Here is a 16,877-nt window from a genome sequence, read left to right as displayed (position 1 = left end):
GGAGGGGAGGGGAGGGGAGGGGAGGGGAGGGGAGGGGGAAACTCGAGGAGAAACGTGGAGGGGGGAGCGGTGATGGGGCTGGGTGGGTGAAAGGTGAAGGGGCCTGGGTGGTAGCGGGAGGCTGGATGAGTGAGGGGATGTGCGTGGGAGGTCTGACGGGCTTGGTATGAGGGGTACGGCACGGCAGGGGATGGGCGGGTGTCCTCCTGTACTCACGCGCCCCGCCCTCGCCATAACCCCAACAGGGCCAAACCGTGCTCCGGACCATGCCGCCTCCCTCGCCGCCCTCGCCACCCTCCCCGCCCTCCCCGCCCCCCATGCCACCGCCGCTGCCGCCTGCCGCTCCTCGTGAGTGCCCAACCCGCCTTCCTGCCTTTCCTGCCTTGATTGTGTCCTTCACGCCAATGCTTTGATTGTGTCCTTCATGCCAATGCTCTGATTGTGTAGTGGCTCGCACACGCCAGCGTGACCTGCCTGCCTGCCAGCCCGCCCGCCCGCCTGCCACAACATGCGCATCGCACCCATTCCCACACCCATCCCACACCATTCCACCCTGCCTCCTACAGCCACGTCGGACGGCGATGGCGGCCTTTCGGGTGACGAGAAGGTGGCCATTGGCGTGGGCGTGGCCTTTGGAGTGCTGCTGCTGCTCCTGCTGTTCGCCGGCTGGCGCTCCTTCCGGCGCTGGAGAGAGGTGCAGGAGAAGATTGTGGAGGGAGAGAAACAGAAGGTGAGGCATCAGCTGAGGGCTGTGCTGTGCTGCGATGAGACGGGATGAGATGAGTTGGGATGAGATATGAGTTGATGTGCAAGTACGGTAGTTGGTATGAGATGAGCCGAGCTGGGCTGAGCCGGGCTGGGCAGAGCTGTGCAAACGAGCGGGACATGCCCTAACTTTCTCCCCTCATTTTCCTGCTCACCCCCGCCCTCGCTCTAGTGCTCTACGCTCTCCTCCTCGCTCTATTGGGTTTGGTTTAGTGTGGGCTGGTATCTACACACACACCCTAGTGCTCTCCTCTTTCTTGAATTCCTCACCTCCCCTTCCCCTCACCTCCCCCTGCCCCCACCTCCCCTTGCCCTCACACCTCCCCGCTGCTCACCAGGCCATCAAGAAGCTAGAGGAGGACATTGCAAAGGAGAAGGCGCGGCTGCTGTCCGGCGGCGTCAGTACGAAGTACGGACACGGCCATAGCAAGTACGGCGAAGGCGCGAGTCCAGAAGAGATCCAGCTGACGGAGGGGGCTGTCAGCAGCAGCGCTGCTACTGCTGCTGCTGCTGCTGGCGGCGGCACCGCCGGCGGGGGCCGGGCGGGGCCGGTGGTCATGGTGGGCCAGATCACGACGGGGGCAGCGGCGGGCGGCGCGGGCCCAGAGATCAAGTAGGAGGAGATCAGCAGGGCAGCGGGGCCCCCCGCGTTGGATTGGGACATTACGATACTGTGTAAGACAGCGTCACGGTGACGAAGTGATAATTGGGTGTTTCTTGATGTTGACCGGGTCGCGGATTGACCTGCGGGGCGTGCGGTTGACTTGTGAGGCCACTTTGAGACTGGAGCGGACTGCGATGCCGCTGACTGCTGACAGGGGCGGGGGCAGGGACAGGGCAGGAGGGTTGCTGTCACCGTTCCTGGTAACGAACTCCGTACGGAGCATACCGTACATGGCAGGGGGGCGTACGGCAGCCGCGCCAAGAGAGGGGGAGGGCGTACGGCCGCTGCCTAGCATTGCCTGACGTGGACATTGTGCGCCGTCGCCACGGCGTCGCCGGCTCCATGATCTGATGTGTGTGTGTGTGTGTGGTTACAAAGTGGCGACACAGCGGTCTCGCCTATGTCTTGAAGGCGCGGTGATCGGGCGTTGCTTGCATTGCCGCCCCAGTATTCATCCAAACTACGCGTGGCCAAGTGCGCCCTGTTGTGTCGTACGGTGAACATGCTTTCAGGACCGGCGGGACTGCCGTGATTGAGTTGCAAAACACAGGGGCGGCGGGCAATGTATGTTCCGTCATGGAATTCAGCGTGTGCAAGACCGCGTGCTTGGCGTGCGTAGGTGTCTGATATTGGGCCGGGCGGGTCGCAAATGTGGCGTGTGCGTGTGCGTGCGTGAACGTACGTGTGGTCGTAGGCGTGTGTGGCGGGGAGATGGGTGATGTACCGTACGAAAAGAGGACAACGAAGGAGAATCGGTGACTTGGTGTTACGCAAGCGATTTCCCTGAGCGAATTCCGCCCATTGCACCCGTGCTACCCATGGTGGCGCCGCAGCGGACCGATTACTGCGTGCGGTGAGGTATCCTGCACAAGCACCGGAGCACGCTGTAGGGTACACCAACGGGTGTGTGATGGGACAGGGTGTAGGAAGGTTGGCGAGGTCCCGTAGGGTGCAGCTGACGCCCATACCCCAAGCAGACGGCAAACAATTTGCCGTCACGCCCAGGGGTCGTATCTTGTTTTTGGGGGTAATGTCTAGCTCCAGACAAAAACGGCCGGGTGGCCGCCGTCTTTTGTCTGGGCACATGGCGGTTTGGGGGCTTCTCCATAGGAATTCGGACAAAACCCGCCCCAAACCCGGGCCAACAAAGTCTCGCCCCAGACATTAGCCCCCGGGAGGAATGTCTAGGAAACGGCCAAAATGGACAATTAATGTCTGGAGACATAAAGATAGGAGCCCTGGTCACGCCTCAGTGCGGCATGGAGGCGATGGGCAGCGCTCGTACGGTATCTTCCTTCGTTCGGAACGAATTTTGCCAAAAGGCCCTCTGGCGGAAGAAATTTTTGTGATCTTGACTAGAATTTTCGGCCAAAACGCACGGGATCTTGGGGGGTCTTTCGGCAAACAGATGAAGACATTTTTGGGCTGAGCCCCCCCAGCGAAGCGTTCCAGGGGGGGGGCGAAGCCCCCCAGGAACACCCGTGTCCGTGGCTGCGTGGCTGCGTGGCTGCGTGGCTGCGTGCGTCGGCAAAACATAGCATACTGGCGCAAACCGCGACTGCTACGTATTAGTATTTGATAATGCCTATTGCATGTAAATAGGTGGCGGGGAAAATTCGGGCGGAGCGAGAAGTGCCTTCGCGCGTCCATGGAAATTGACTTTCGCGAGGTCGCGAGGAAAGCATTCGGTGCCCGCCGATATGCAGTCTATAAGGCAAACTATGTTGGCGGCAAGCAAAGCGGGGAAGTATATCGAAAGTTTTGAGCGACTTGCTGAGCCATGCCTGCCGACGCGCCAGAATGCCGAGAAGCCCCGAGGTCGCCCCCGCCCCGCGCCTAGCCCTTTGAGCGTGGGGCGCCGGGGAGGTGTTGAGTATGGCAGGAGGCGAAAGAAATGCTTGGGGTGTTTGGGAACGTGACAAGGCACGCATGTGGCGCGGGAAATCCCGCACGACCCCAACCCGAGTGTCCCTAGCCGATGCGCCTGCGCGTCGTAGCGGCATGGAGGCTCTAACGGGGCGTTACACGCCTATTAGCTCCCAAGCGTACGGGGGCTCAGCCCATTTTCCAGCTGTACAAAGCTGACACCCCTTGTTGGGATTTCGGCCACTTTTGGCCGAAGGACAAGGGGGTTCCAGCGGCTACTCAGGGCCGAAACCTGCGTGGCATATGGTAAGAAGACTCAGAGGGCTGTATCTATGGGTGTTGACGGTGGGAGAGTGAGGTTGGGTCGGCGGGAAACAGGGGAGGAATGGGCGTGTCGTGTCGGTGTCGACATCAGAGAATGTTCTGGGGCATTGGGCACGGGCATTGGGTTCACTGTTATAATCCCGCGCAATTGGCGTCCGCCGAGATCGCCGACATCGCCGCACACGAACCGTGCGGGTCGGGGGCGGAGCCCCCGGAAAGGTTTGGGGGTGAAGCGCCGGCAGCCTGCTTCGTCAACTAAACGAAGCCATTTTAAGGAATTCGGCCACTGACGCTGCCCCTGCCTTCGTAAGATACGAGCGCTGGCGATGGGACAGGGGAATGGGTCAGGGGTGGTATCTTGTTTTCGGGGTGAAAGTCTAGCTCCGGACAAAAACGGCCGGGTGGCCGCCAACTTGTGTCTGGGCACACGGCGGTTTGGGGGCTTCTCTTGAGGGTTTTAGGAAGTTGGACAAAACCCGCCCCAAACCCGGGCAACAAAGTCTCGCCTCAGACATCAGCCCTCGGGAGGAAACGGCCAGAACAGCCATATATATTGTTTGGAGAAATACAAAATAGGAGCCATGGAATGGGTGCAATGGGGCAGCAGCGCCGCCGGCTGGGCCCAGGGTTCCCGGCTAGGGCTTGCATCTTCCGGGCGCAGCAAAGATTTGCCCCAATGTATGTAGGCCCTCAGGCACGACAGATTGGGCAATTCCGGGGGTGCTTTCTCGCCGCGTGGGGCGGCATGCGGCCCCTGAATCTCGCCGACTGCCCCTTTCCGGTTGTGATGCAGGGGGTGCGATGGGACCGGGGACAGGGTTGTGAGGAAGGGGTTGTGGGGAAATTGGAGCCCCTCAAAACGCTACAAACTAGGCGTTTTAGGGGCCCCCGGATGCCGTGGGCGAGCACGTGGTTAGGGCCCTTCTCGCCAGCGGCGGCGGCCAACCCCTGGAAGATGCAAGCCCTGTCAGGGACAGGCCGACAGGGCTGGGCACGGTGATAGGCAGGTTGACGAAGCCCATTATGGAGGAAAGGATCACACACCTGAATCGCGAGTGGAACTTGGGCAGGGGTCTCCCTCACCTGCGGCGCGCCCCGTCTAATGCGGCTGTGGGCAAGGGGGCGCGCGTGGGGTGCGGGTGCGGGTGCGGGGCCATCATGACCAGCCCGCCGTCTCATCGCATACATATGCTTCAGCACAATAACATCTAAGGCAACAGTAATAATCAAGCCTTTCTTACTGCAATTATTGCCGGCCGCCCGGCCCTCATTTTGGCGCGAATACTTCGCCAGTAACATCAATTCTTCTTTCCGTGCACCGCTTGTACAAACCATGACCGAACCAATAGTTGCTGAGAGCGCCTGGTCGAAACTTACACCAGATCTCATACGCAGCATCGCACATCGACTGCACCCCAACGATGTCGTTTCCGGCCTCTCGCTTGTCAACAGCGACACCGCGGCTGTGCTCCGCATGGACTTCCACACGCTGCAACTGGCAGACACGCACCGGCATCCGATGCTGCGCGGCGTTCCTCGCGCGCAGCAGCCGTGGCCGGGCCCGGCCTTTGTGGCGCACTGGGGCTGCCCCGAGCCCTGGCGCTCGCTCGGCCTCCCCCAGCGGCGCCGGCTGCTGTGCCTGGCCGCGTCCTCGGGCCACGCCGCTAGCCTGGACGCGGCCCTGGCGCACTGCGGCTGCAGTGTCACCGCCGCAGCCGTGGAGGCCGCGGGTGCGGCGGGGCAGGCCGACGCACTTGGCACGCTGCTGCGGGGCATGCGGGCGGAGCACATGGAGTGGAAGGCGGATCCGCTTGCGCCGGCGCTGCAGGCCGCCGCGATATCCGGCAACCAGCGAGCCGTCGAGGACACGCTGCGCTTTGTGGAGGACATGTGCTATGATGATGAAGATGACCAGTATCAGGCCGCACTATGCGCCGGCTTGTTGGAGTGCCCAGCGGTCAGGATACGGCGCAAGTGCCGCCGCGCGGCGGCGGTTGGCGCCTGCGGTGGTGGACATTCCCACATCCTCGACCGCTTCAAGGCGGATTGGGCGGACGACCTGCGTGCATGGCGGAAGCTTCCGGCGCGCATGGCGCGAGCAGCAGCGGCGTCGGGGCACGTGGGTGTGCTGGACCGGCTCGCCCCGCGGGTCGTCCGCGACATGCGGCCCGGCGTGCTGGTGCACATTGCCCTGGGCTGTCCGCTGGAAACTTTGGTGCGCTACTTCAAGCGGTGGTACCCGGAGCCCGGCCAGCGGCACGGCGCAGCGGCAGCGGCAGCGGCGGTTGCTGGCGGCGGCGGCGGTGGCGAGGTGGGTGGCGGCGGTGGCGGCAGTGGCGGCAGCGCTGCTGGAAGTGGCGGCGGCGCTATTGCTGGTGGCGGCGGCCGGGAGGAGGAGGAGGTGGAGGGGGAGGAGGAGGACGAGGACGAGGAGGAGGACGAGGAGGAGGAGGAGGAGGACGAGCCCGACAGCAGTGCGGACTCTGATGATGACGAGGACAGTGACGATGACTACGATACCTGGTTTGACGATGACGAGGAGGCTGTGGTGCATGACTGCATCCGGTTAGCCAGTCGCAGCACCACCCCCTGCTGGCGGGCCAAGCTGGATTGGCTGCTCGCGCGCTGGCAGCGAGTCATGGCGCGAACAGTCGGCCCCAGTGTGAGCCCCGACGACTACAACATCCCAGACCTAAGCAGCGAGGCGGACCAAGAGCCTGGGAGCTGGCTGCAAAGCCATGCTGATTGCTTCAGCCTGAAGCGATTGCGGCACCTGCGATCTCTTGGGCTGCTGGAGTGCTGGTGTGACCCGAGCCAGATGAAGCGCCACATCAGCCAATGCCCACTGGGAAAGGTGGCCCTAGGGGCAGCGGGTGCCGGTGCTGACAGGAAGGTGCTTGCGTGGCTGCTGGGCAAGTGCAGAATCGGCAAAGCCAAGAAGGCATCACGCAAGGTGGCTGAATTCATGGACCGCATGGCTATGGAGGCAGCTAGGGGAGGCAACACTGCAGTGCTGCAGGAGCTGAAACAGCGGGGCATGGTGTTTGGGCCCAAGCATGTGCAGGTGCGTTGTAGGTCTAGCAGGCATACATGCAAGGTTGCATTGCGCCCATGTGTGGGATGGGGTGGCCTCACATGTGTACAGGCAAAACTTGTGCATGATCTTAGCTGCACTGCATGCATTACGAACATCCTTTGCTTTGTTGCACTTGGCCCATGAAGCTCTCAATCCACTCATTTACAACAAATTGCCGCTTGCCCATGCATGCTGTTGGCTGCAATCCCCCGCAGGCCGCCTGCGCCCATGGCAGGTGGGAGGCAGCCACATGGCTGTGTGAGGTGGCTACCAGCAGGAACAGTGAGGAGGAGCAGGACGCCTGGAAGCAGGCATTTGCAGCAACTGCCACGCAAGGTGGCGGTGTCAGGCTGCTACAGGCCCTGCAGGCGCGTGGGGCGACCGAGCTGGAGCTTGACTCCATCCTGGAGGGCGGCTTGGTGCCGGCAATGGACTGGGCCGCTCAGGAGCTGCGCGCAGCAAGTTGCATGCCACAGGTGGGCATATGTTTTGTGCAGGTAGTGTTAGCCGTGAGTGTTAGCCCTGTTGTTAATTTTGTTGGTGGTTAACGGTAGTTGGTCGGTAGTGGCATGCTGTGAAATTGCTGTCCACTGAGCGTGGTTGGGTGGTACGGTAGTCCAAAAGCTAGTCATGGTGTTAGTCTCTCAACTCCAATTTGCGCCGTAGTCGCCTGGAAGGTGCAAATCAAGCACTCATTGGGTATCTCACATCAACCATTGCACTGCGTTTGGCGGCCACTTAACTTGCCATGCATGGCCGCCCCGCCTGCTGCTTTTCCTGCTGCGCAGGCCATCAGTGTTGAGACACTGCGGGAGATTGGGAGGCAGGGAGACCTGGCGACGCTGACATGGTTGGAGCAGCAGCGGCTGGCGCCGCCGCTTCCCATTGCGGATGCGCTGGTTGAGGGGATTGAGTACGGCGACATCACGCACGGTTCCGCGCTGCTCAAGTGGCTAGTGACTCCGGAGGGGGAGGGGGAGGGGGAGGACATGCCGTTCCGCGTGTGGGCAGAGATGGACGGACTTGCGCGCCTGCAGTTCCCGCACATCACTTGGCTGTGGCTGAAGCGCCGGGGGCTGGGTGGATGGCGGTAGCAGGGTGCCGCCGTGTGGTGAGGGCTGGGGTAGGCATGCATGGGCGAGACAATGCATGGGTGTAAGGACATGGTGAGAAGAGCGTCAATCGACCCGTCTTGAAACTCGGACCAAGGAGTCTAACATGTTAGCGAGTTGGCGGGTGGAAATCCTATAGGGCAAGTAACCTGGACTAGCCTGAGACTGCTTGGGAGTGGGTTCTGGATATGTGGAGGCTTCGTGGCCACAGTTTGTTGAGTGTGCTGGTGAAGGCAAGTGGGCAGGGCTGTGCGGTGGTGCGGCGTGGCGCGGTACGGTGTGATGTGGCGTAATGCAGTGCTGTTATGTGTGGGCGGTGTGGTGCGGGTGGGTGTGGTGCAGCATAGTATGGTGCGGTGCTGTTGCATGTTGAGCCCTTTCAAACGCCAGGTTTTAAGCATGTGTTTAGGGTAAGGGCTAGGAGAACAGGTAGACAGTTAGGCAATGCCCATCGTGGTATGAGTGCGACACTGAAACCCCTTTACCTTGCTACTGCGTTTTGTCGGGGGTGCATGGGCAGTTGGATGTGGGCATGTGGCACTCGTGCAGAGCGGAAGAGCTGACTGGCTCATCCATCGGAGCTTAGTGCTTGCATAAGCGGGCCTGGGGTAGGGCTTGCATTGGTGTGTGATGGGACAGGGTTTAGGCAGGTTGGCGAGGTCCCGTAGGGTGCAGCGGGCCTGGGTTAGGGCTTGCATTGGTGTCAGGGGCCGCGTGAAAACATTCAAGGGCAGGAGCTAGCGAGCATACGGTAGGCCTGAATGTGCGATGGGACAGTGTTAAGGCAGGTTGGCGAAGTCCCGCAGGGTGCAGCTGATCCCCAGACCCCAGAAGATGGCAAACAATTTGCAACGGCAGGGCAGGTAGGACTGAGCGAACGTGTCTTGAAGGATTGGCAGGGGCAACGTTGCAACATCTCTGCCACTGCCTGTTTTGCTTCTGGTCGGGGAGAAGGTGTACAGACGCTGCAATTAATTGCATGCAGGTGTTGCAATGACCAGGTATGGATGGACTGCGGGAGGCCTCTGTCCGGAGGGGGTCACACGCACAGGGTGTTCGCCGGGATGAGCCCCGAAACACACGGTCGATTGCATCGGGCACCACGACCGCGCGGCTTATTTAGTTTCGCTTCAATAGGTAGATGCTTTGCTAGGAAAAATGGCTCTCCGCAACGCTGCCTCGTTCCTGGGCAAGAGCCTCGCTGGTGCAGCGGAGCTGGGCTTCAGCGCGGCCAAGACCGCTGGCGGAGAAGCCCTGACCAAGTAGGATCCTAGCTTGAGCATTACGTTACCTAGCTGCTGCTAAGCTCTGTTTTTCACTTACTACGTGCAGTGCCTTCGTCACGGACGGTGTGCGCCATGCTTCCAATCAAGCTGGTGCGCTGGGTCGGAGCAGCCAGCCAGGCGTAGACCATGTAGAATGCAGCATGCCAGGCTCCTGGAACAGCAACACGGGGCCTATCACGCGAAGTCGTGCTCTCTCGGTGTCGGCGAAATGGCAGGGGTCTCCGCTGACTGGCTGCTCCTCTGTCGTGATATGGCTTTCTGCATGCAGTTAAGCAGCGCATCAGGGCCATTAAGAACATCGGGAAGATCACCAAGGCCATGAAGATGGTGAGCCGGGCGGGTTCCCGAGCGCGGGCGAGGGCTGTCGCAAGCGTGACAAGTTCAGGAAATGCATTCGTTGTCATGCGCTAAGTCGTCACGTGTTATCGTGCCGCTTTGTAGGTTGCCGCTTCCAAGATGAAGAACGCGCAGGTCGCTGTGGAGCAGTCTCGCGGCATCGTGAACCCGTTCGTGCGCCTTTTCGGTGACTTCCCAGGTGCGGTTGATGCCCTGGCGGAGCAGTGGGGTAGCCAGGGGAGCTGCAGTCTTTGATTCGCTCACGGAACGATCGTGCCCCTTCGTCGCGCAGCCATCGAGGGCAAGCAGAACATCACCGTGGCCGTCTCCTCGGACCGTGGTCTGTGCGGTGGCCTGAACTCCAACATCGCAAAGTACACGCGTGCCCTGCTGAAGATGGACCCCACCACGTGTGAGTTGGGCTGCCCGGGGGGGGGGGAGGGGCGTCGCGGAGTGGGCAAGTGCGGCTCGGGCGCCTGGCAGCGTCGCCAAAGCCTTTGCGACCGTGCCCAGGAATTGACGTCGTTCGGTGTATTGTATGTATACGCGTGCAGCGGAGACCACCAAGCTGGTGTCCATCGGCGACAAGGGCCGCTCGCAGCTGATGCGCACCAACGGGGAGATGTTCACGCACACGTTCAGCGAGACCTACAAGGTCCGCGTGACCTTCGCCCAGGTGCGTCGGCCTTGGAGGCAAGCAGCAGCAGCAGCAGGAACGGTAGCAGCAACAGGAACGGCAGCAGCAGGGAGTCGGGAGTCGGGGGGCAAAAGCGCTGGCGCTCGGCGGGGCGGAGAGGGCTGGGATGCGGGATGCCCGGATGCCTGGCGGGGTGACTGGCGCTGCTGCACACACATGGCCATGAACACGGGGCAATGGACACGGGGGCATTGCCGGGCGACAGAGCTGAGGTGCCATGGGAAGTCGCTGCACCAGGCAAGCACACCCCATCGCGGCATGCGCGCGCGCCCGGGCTCTCTTACCCAATCTGACACTGCGCAAGAGTCCGCGCTCAGAGTACACACGTGCGTATTCCCTGTGCCTGTAATCGTGAACATATCCGAGCAGGCCTCGCTGATTGCTGAGGACCTGCTCAAGTCCAACCCCGAGGCGGTTAAGATCCTGTTCAACAAGTTCCGCTCCGCCATCAGCTTCAAGCCCACCCTGGCCACCATCCTCACGCCCGAGGTGAGGATTGGGATTGGGATTGGGATGTCATTTGGGTTTGGGTTGGGATGCCATTTGTGGGGGCACGGATTGGCTTGGGAGTGGGAGCTGGAATTAGTCACAGGCAGGCAGGCAGGGGCGGGCATGTGCTGTCAGTGGAACGGGGGCGAGCTGGGCTGTTAGCTGCAATAACCTTTTGTTGCCTGAGTCCAAAGCCACCGCCGGCGGTGGAGGCAGCAGCAGCGGCAGTGGCAGAAGCAGTAGCGACAGGAGCGACGGCGGCAGTGGCGAGCGGTGATAACATCCACAGCAGCAGAACGCGGAGGAGCGAGCTGGAGCCGGCTGCGGCGTTGCGGCTGCAGCAGCTAGTCCTGGTGCGGCGCTGCTGTTGCTGTTGCTGCTGCAAATGGCATGCAGCCAGCGCCTGCTCCGGGCTCGCGGAGGCGTCGGCGACACTCGGGCCACTGCTCTGGGCTGACCTACGAGCGCGAGGGGGGCACGAGGTAGTTCACTCCAATCTCGAAGAGCGAAAGCGCAGCCGGCGGGTGGGCGGGCGAGGGGGTTGTAGATACCAGCCCAAACACCAAAGGGATAGGGGAGGAAAGGGCTGCCTCGACCCTGGCAGGGTCCGGGGGCTTTGCCGGTGCGGCGGCACATGGGGCGACGCGCTGGTGCCGGCCTGGCTCGTCAGGGCGGGGCCTGGACCTCCCAAGCAGCAGCAGCAGCAGCAGCAGCAGCAGCACAAACGGTGGCAGCGGTGGCGATGGCAGGTGTGAGGTGCAGCAACGGAGCGGCGGCTTCAGAAGGCAGCTGCAGTGGCGGTGGCGACCGTGGGGGCGGCATGCGCGCGGGCAGCTGGCTGGGCCGCTTGCCTGGGGGTCCCCCACCCAATGCAGGGGGGGGCCCAAAACCGAGATGGGGGGGGACGGGGGGTCCCCCCCGGGGGCCGCCGTTTCTTGGGCGGCCGCTTGGTGGAAATCCCTCTTGTGCTCCCCCGGGCCCTGTGGCCGGGGGGTGAGCAAATGCCCCCCTTGGGGGGACGCCCCCCCCCCCCCCCCGCGCAGCAGCCGACGGCAGTGGGGCCAGCCCGAGCGGCAGTGGGCGGGGGGGGGGGGGGTGGCCTCAGCAGCGGCGGCGGCTCCGGCGGCGGCCTGAGCGGTGTCGGACTAAGCGGTCGGAGCCTGGGCTGATATCGGCTGGAGATGCGGGGCGGGGGCTGGGGCGGCAGCAGCAGCAGCCACTGCCTCGAGCCATGACTGACTGCCGCCACCACGCTCTCGCGCGGCACGTCACAGCCGCCGCCGCCGCTTGCAACGCAGCGTCGCCGCTGGTGCAGCCGCGGCGGCTGCTTTCACTAGGCTGCCGTCACAGCAGCCCCTGCGATGCCGGGCTCGCTCCAGTGCCGCGCTCACTCCAATGCCGGGGCCGCGCCATTGCTAACGCACGCAGCCGGCGGCGGCATGGTCCCGCCCCAGTGAGACCCGGCCTGCAGACGCAGCCGCAGCCGAGGCCGCTGATGCCCCGCCGCAGCGAATGCAGCTGCCCGCCGCCGCAACAGCAGCAGCAGGACGCAGCTGCAGATGCTATGTGGCGGCAGGGGGCGGTGGCATCAGCGGTGGTAGGCGAAACCTTGCAGCGCAGACACACGTTGACGGTCAAGGCAAGGTGCAGCAGCCCCTAGCAGCGGCCCGCCGCACTGCGGCCGGTCGCCGTGCTCCTGCCGCTGCTGCTGCCGCTGCGGCCCCTCCCATACCTGGCTGCGGCAGGCTGTGTGCATGGGCCGTGCACGGGTCGGGCGGATGGCGGGCGTGTGGCGGCCGCCACGCCTGCAGAATCACATTGGAACGGGTCGGGCGGGTGGGCGGGCGGGTTGGGTGGGGCCCTCCAGTAGTGCCAGCAGTGGCGCCAGCGGGCGGATATGGCGGCCGCGCTCTGGCGCACTGCCAGCTGGACGATGCCAAGTAACGGCATCATCGCATGTGCTCTCAGTCCACAGCGGCCGTCAGTCCACAGCTGCCCTCGGCGCACCGCTGCCCTCGGTCCACAGCTGCCCTCAATGCACAGCTGCCCTCAGTGCACAGCTGCCCAGCTTTCTTGGATGGGCACGGCACGCCCAGCAGTCGCGGCCCAGATCCAGCCTGCCGCCCAGCCAGTCGTTTTTTCGTGAACCCCACCCCCAAGGCACTCCGCTTACGGTACCTCTCTAGGTTGTCTACCGTACGTCTACCACTTCCTTTTCCACTCATGATTGAATGACCCCACCACTAACACCCCACCACTAACACCACCACTCACACCCCACCACTAACACCAGCACTAACACCCCACCACTAACACCACCACTCACACACCACCACTCACACACCACCGCTAACACCCCACCACTAACACCACCACTAACACCCCACCACTAACACCACCACTAACACCCCACCACTAACACCACCACTAACACCACCACGCCACCACATCCCACACACAGACGCTGGAGAAGCAGCTTACGGAGCCTAGCGGCAACCGCCTGGACGCCTACGAGATCGAGGCCAGCCACGAGCGCAGCGACGTGCTGCGCGACCTGGCCGAGTTCCAGCTGGCGGCGGTGAGAGGGGCGGGTGGGAGGGAGGGGAGAGGGAGGGAAATGGGGCGCGCGCGCGTGTGTGTATTGAAAGTGTGCCAGCGGCGTAGGGTGGCCGGCGCTGTGTGATCTGGCCGAGTTCCAGCTGGCGGCGGTGAGAGGAGCGGGGGGGGGGAAGGAGAAAGGGAGCGGAATGGGGCGCGCGCGTGTGTGTGTATGTGAGAGTGTGCCAGCGGCGTAGGATGACCGGCGCTTTGGGCATGGAGGGTCATGCCAGCAGCCCGACGGCGGCCCTGCTTGCTGTTCAGCGGCAGCAACGGCCCGTGATACCTTCACCCACCCATTTCCTCCCCAACCAACCGCCCCAACCAACCTCCCAACCAACCACCCCAACCACCTAACCGTCAATTAACAGACGCTGTACAACGCCATGCTGGAGAACAACTGCTCCGAGCACGCCAGCCGCATGTCGGCCATGGAGAACTCCACCAAGAGCGCGGGCGAGATGCTGGGCAAGCTGACGCTCGAGTACAACCGGTGAGTTACGAGTGATCAAACAACGACTTAAGAAGGTTGAGGGAGGGACAACAGGCAGCCGACGGCGATTTAATGGCAAGGCATGGCTTGCGCGGGTCTGCATTGCGCTGCCACGTAGTGGACTCGTAATGTTGCGACTTGTTGTGACTCGAGGAGCCCGCGCCCCACGGCCCCCGACCAGCAAGCCACAGGCCCCGACTCTGGTCTCCTTGACCTCATCCTCTTCATCGCTGACCCACCCCTTCTCCCTCCCTCTACCTTCCCTTCCCTCCCCCTCGCAGCAAGCGCCAGGCCACCATCACCACCGAGCTCATTGAGATCATTGCCGGCGCCTCCGCCCTCATGGACGCCTAGAGGGGGTCCTCACGTGTGGAGGTGGAGGCGGCAGGCGGGAGGTGGAGGCGGGGGCAGCAGGCGAGAGGAGCCGCTAGCGTTTGGAGCGGGCGGCCAGCGGCGGCCAGTGCTTCATTCGTGGCAGCGGCGGCGGCAGTGGTGGCTGCCAAGGGGCCGGGGTTGTGCCTGTGTCCGTGCGAGCAAGGGGCGAGATCAGCCGCCCGAGCGGCCTGGCGGAAGGAGGGCAAGGGCAGGCGTGCGTGCGTTCGTACGTTCGTGTGTGCGCGTGTTTGCAGCAGGGCTCTTGCGCGGCCGTGTGGCATATCTGCACATGCACATGTACTGGGTGTGGGATGCGCCATCGCGGGCCTGCACGCCAGCCGCCGCCGCCGCCAGCCTTCACCCCCGCCGGATGGGGATGCGGAGAGCGGGCAGGGGCAGGTAGTGGGCTGGCCGGCCGGCTTGCTGCCACCCTGTCGTCATTTGGCATAGCAACATGAGCCGATTTGTGTCAAGTGTGTTCATTTGTGTGTGTATTAGTTTCGGGAGCTGTCAACGACCAACGAGCGGGCGGTGCCGTTTGGGGCTCGCTCCAGGTTCTCAGGTGCAAGTAAGGGCCGCCCGCCGTGTTGACGGGTGTGGTAGCGCAGATAGGCTGATGGCGTAGGTAGTGCCGAAAAGGGGGTGAGTCATGGTTCGCGCGTTTGTGAAAGCAGCAAGCCGCGTCAGCGCAGTTGAAGCCGGGTCTGCCGCCGGTATCCGCGTGTGTGCGTGTGTAAGCTGCGAACAAGGCTTGTCAGGTCGCGCCCTCGTGCCGCCACCTCGTGCGGGTTGTGTTGACAGCGGTTGGGGTGGTTGGGGATGCCATGGGGTGCGTGGGAAGTGTTGCATCATCGTGCACCCGAGGCCTCCTGGGGCGCTCTGGTACAGCCGGCGGAGTGAAGTGCAGCAGCGGCAGCAGCATCGCGACAGCGCCTCAAATAAATGGCGGTGGCGCTCCAGGGACAGGGCAGCACAGTCCCGGAGTGTGCAGCGTACCGCATTCCCAGACCCCAACAGTTTCTTTGCAACGCCGGGGCAGGATGGCGTGGCGGAGCGGGCCGCAGTCACATCAACGTGCTTCCCCTAACCTCCCAGCGTATTTGATTAGCTCGAGACATCCAGTTCCTCTCGACCATACCCACAGCCACGCACGGCACAAGCACTCGGCAACCAACACCAGCACCCTCACTCTGAGCGCTACAGTACGGTTCATACGCACGGCAGCCAATCTAGCCATACGGTATGGCCGCAGCCCGCCGCCGCAGTAACGGCTTAACTGTTGCAGGCGCGTTGGCGACCGCCTTGTCCCTCGCCAGTGCCTGAGCGCGCGTGGGGCTCGGTCGGCTTCCCTCAGACCAGGTTCCTCGGTCTCCATGGCATCACCGCACCGTTGTGTGTCAGCCACACGTCGCCCATGTCTACTTCATTTGCGCAATGCCGGTAGGTGCTGGCGGCTGCATCGCCAGCACTTGTGACGACGTGTGGCGCTAAAAGTCCTTGCGTGGACCCGTACGGTACCTGCATCTCCCAAAGTAGGCCGCCGCCGAACAAGTGTTCCCCGGTCACGGGAAAAGGGGCTCAGCCCCAAAAGGGCCTTAACGTGTGTGTGAGGCTGAAGCCCATGCGTGGAACCGTACCTGCCCCTAAGCAGCCGACAACCCCGGGTCCTAGCGGCGCCTGTGCTTGCCTTGCCGCTGCGGCTCTGCGTGCGGGAGGAGTTGCATGCTCTGGTTCACGCACAGTCGCCGCGCCCATCAGATGATTGATGTCGACGGCGGTCGGAGTCCGAAACCCCACAACCCACAGGAAAGGAAGGAGGGGCAGCTGTTGGGCTGCGGCACCCTACTGCCGGACTGCCGGGCCCCGGTCAGAGACTCAGAGGTCCGTAGGCCCACGTCACAACTGTCCGTTACACGCACACCGGTGACACATGCAACACATACGAAACGGAATGCTCGTCGCGAAATGTGGCGTCGCCTCCGTGCCTCTTGCTCCCTTGCGACTGCTGCTGCTGCAATCCGCCTCCGGCAGAACTGCCTCTCGGCCTTCCTCACCCCTCTTCGTCCCCTCAGCCCCTCCCCTTCCACCTCCTCCCCTTCCCTCCACGTGCAAACGCCGCCGCCTCGCCCCGCTACTCGCCCCCCCCATATCACCACGCGCTGCCCACCCCCTGCAACCCCTCCTCCTCCTCACACGTCCGGCTCCGGCTCCTCAAAGCGACTGAGGTCAAAGGTGAACGTCTTGCTGCAGCTGGCCTGCAGGTGGTGCCCGCGGTGAGCACTAATACCATCGCCCGCCCCTGCCGCCCCCGCCCCCGCCCCTGCTGCCTCCCCCGCCCCCGCCCCTGCTGCCTCCCCTGCTGCCGCCCCCGGCTGCTGCTGCTGCTGCTCCCCTAGGTCTCGGCACACGCCCACCAGCGCGTCCGCCTTCTCGTAGAAGATGTCCTGTGCGTGAGGAGTCGGGTCGGGGGTTCAGGGGTTTGGGGTTTGGATGTGTATGTGTTTGCGTGTGTGTGTGTGTTGCTGAGTGATTACGGGACCCGGGAAGCACAACATGCCCGCTCACAACCCATACGCCGCACCCAAGGCCCGCACGCAACGCACGAAACCAAACATCTACGGCCACCGCACACACAGCGCTGCGGACTACCATTCCCTCATTCCCGCACGACCTTGATCGCACCACCCGCCCCGCTTTCGTCCCGCCCCAACCCGTGCCCCCACGCCGCACCTTGAGGCTTATGACAATGGACTGGAAGCCACGCGCGCCGCCGCCACTGCCGTCGCCCTCCTCCTC

General features: G+C 63.3%; 4 protein-coding genes across 6 annotated transcripts in view; 3 read left to right on the top strand and 1 right to left on the bottom strand.

Moving 5' to 3' along the window:
* The window catches only part of CHLRE_15g635950v5 (uncharacterized protein), a 14,596-nt gene extending 12,048 nt beyond the window's left edge, over nt 1-2,548 (top strand). For both annotated transcript variants that reach the window (XM_043070527.1, XM_043070526.1), the window contains exons 17-19: nt 246-348; nt 567-730; nt 1,104-2,548. In XM_043070527.1, coding sequence (XP_042916390.1) covers nt 246-348; nt 567-730; nt 1,104-1,382 — 546 coding nt within the window. In that variant the 3' untranslated portion in view covers nt 1,383-2,548. The remainder of the gene's footprint in view (nt 1-245; nt 349-566; nt 731-1,103) is intronic.
* A 2,284-nt stretch (nt 2,549-4,832) lies between these two features.
* CHLRE_15g635900v5 (uncharacterized protein) lies at nt 4,833-8,848 on the top strand. The gene is made up of 3 exons (XM_043070525.1): nt 4,833-6,683; nt 6,911-7,171; nt 7,484-8,848. Exons 1-3 carry the CDS (start codon nt 4,953-4,955, stop codon nt 7,787-7,789), a joined length of 2,298 nt encoding a protein of 765 aa, XP_042916389.1. The 5' UTR covers nt 4,833-4,952; the 3' UTR covers nt 7,790-8,848.
* Nucleotides 8,849-8,932: 84 nt separating this feature from the next.
* CHLRE_15g635850v5 (uncharacterized protein) lies at nt 8,933-14,830 on the top strand. Of its 2 annotated transcripts, XM_043070523.1 has the most exons (11): nt 8,933-9,069; nt 9,140-9,183; nt 9,362-9,420; nt 9,535-9,628; nt 9,722-9,841; nt 9,984-10,105; nt 10,496-10,615; nt 13,077-13,206; nt 13,280-13,323; nt 13,585-13,706; nt 13,988-14,830. In XM_043070523.1, the coding sequence occupies exons 1-11, from the start codon at nt 8,966-8,968 to the stop codon at nt 14,058-14,060; spliced, it is 1,032 nt and encodes a 343-aa protein (XP_042916387.1). In that variant the 5' UTR covers nt 8,933-8,965; the 3' UTR covers nt 14,061-14,830. The 2 variants fall into 2 exon arrangements, with proteins under 2 accessions (XP_042916387.1, XP_042916388.1); XM_043070524.1 differs by lacking the exon at nt 13,280-13,323 and having other exon boundaries at nt 13,077-13,193.
* Nucleotides 14,831-15,978: 1,148 nt separating this feature from the next.
* The window catches only part of CHLRE_15g635800v5 (uncharacterized protein), a 12,874-nt gene continuing 11,975 nt past the window's right edge, over nt 15,979-16,877 (bottom strand). Inside the window, exons 25-26 of the mRNA XM_043070522.1 lie at nt 16,812-16,877; nt 15,979-16,525 (exon numbers count right to left, since the gene is read on the bottom strand). The exon at nt 16,812-16,877 is cut by the window's right edge and continues 150 nt beyond it. Of these exons, the coding sequence (XP_042916386.1) occupies nt 16,271-16,525; nt 16,812-16,877 (321 nt within the window). The 3' untranslated portion in view covers nt 15,979-16,270. The remainder of the gene's footprint in view (nt 16,526-16,811) is intronic.

This window comes from Chlamydomonas reinhardtii, chromosome 15, assembly GCF_000002595.2.
Source record: "Chlamydomonas reinhardtii strain CC-503 cw92 mt+ chromosome 15, whole genome shotgun sequence".
Taxonomy (NCBI): Eukaryota; Viridiplantae; Chlorophyta; class Chlorophyceae; order Chlamydomonadales; family Chlamydomonadaceae; genus Chlamydomonas; species Chlamydomonas reinhardtii.
This window is presented reverse-complemented; position numbering and strand designations above follow the sequence as displayed.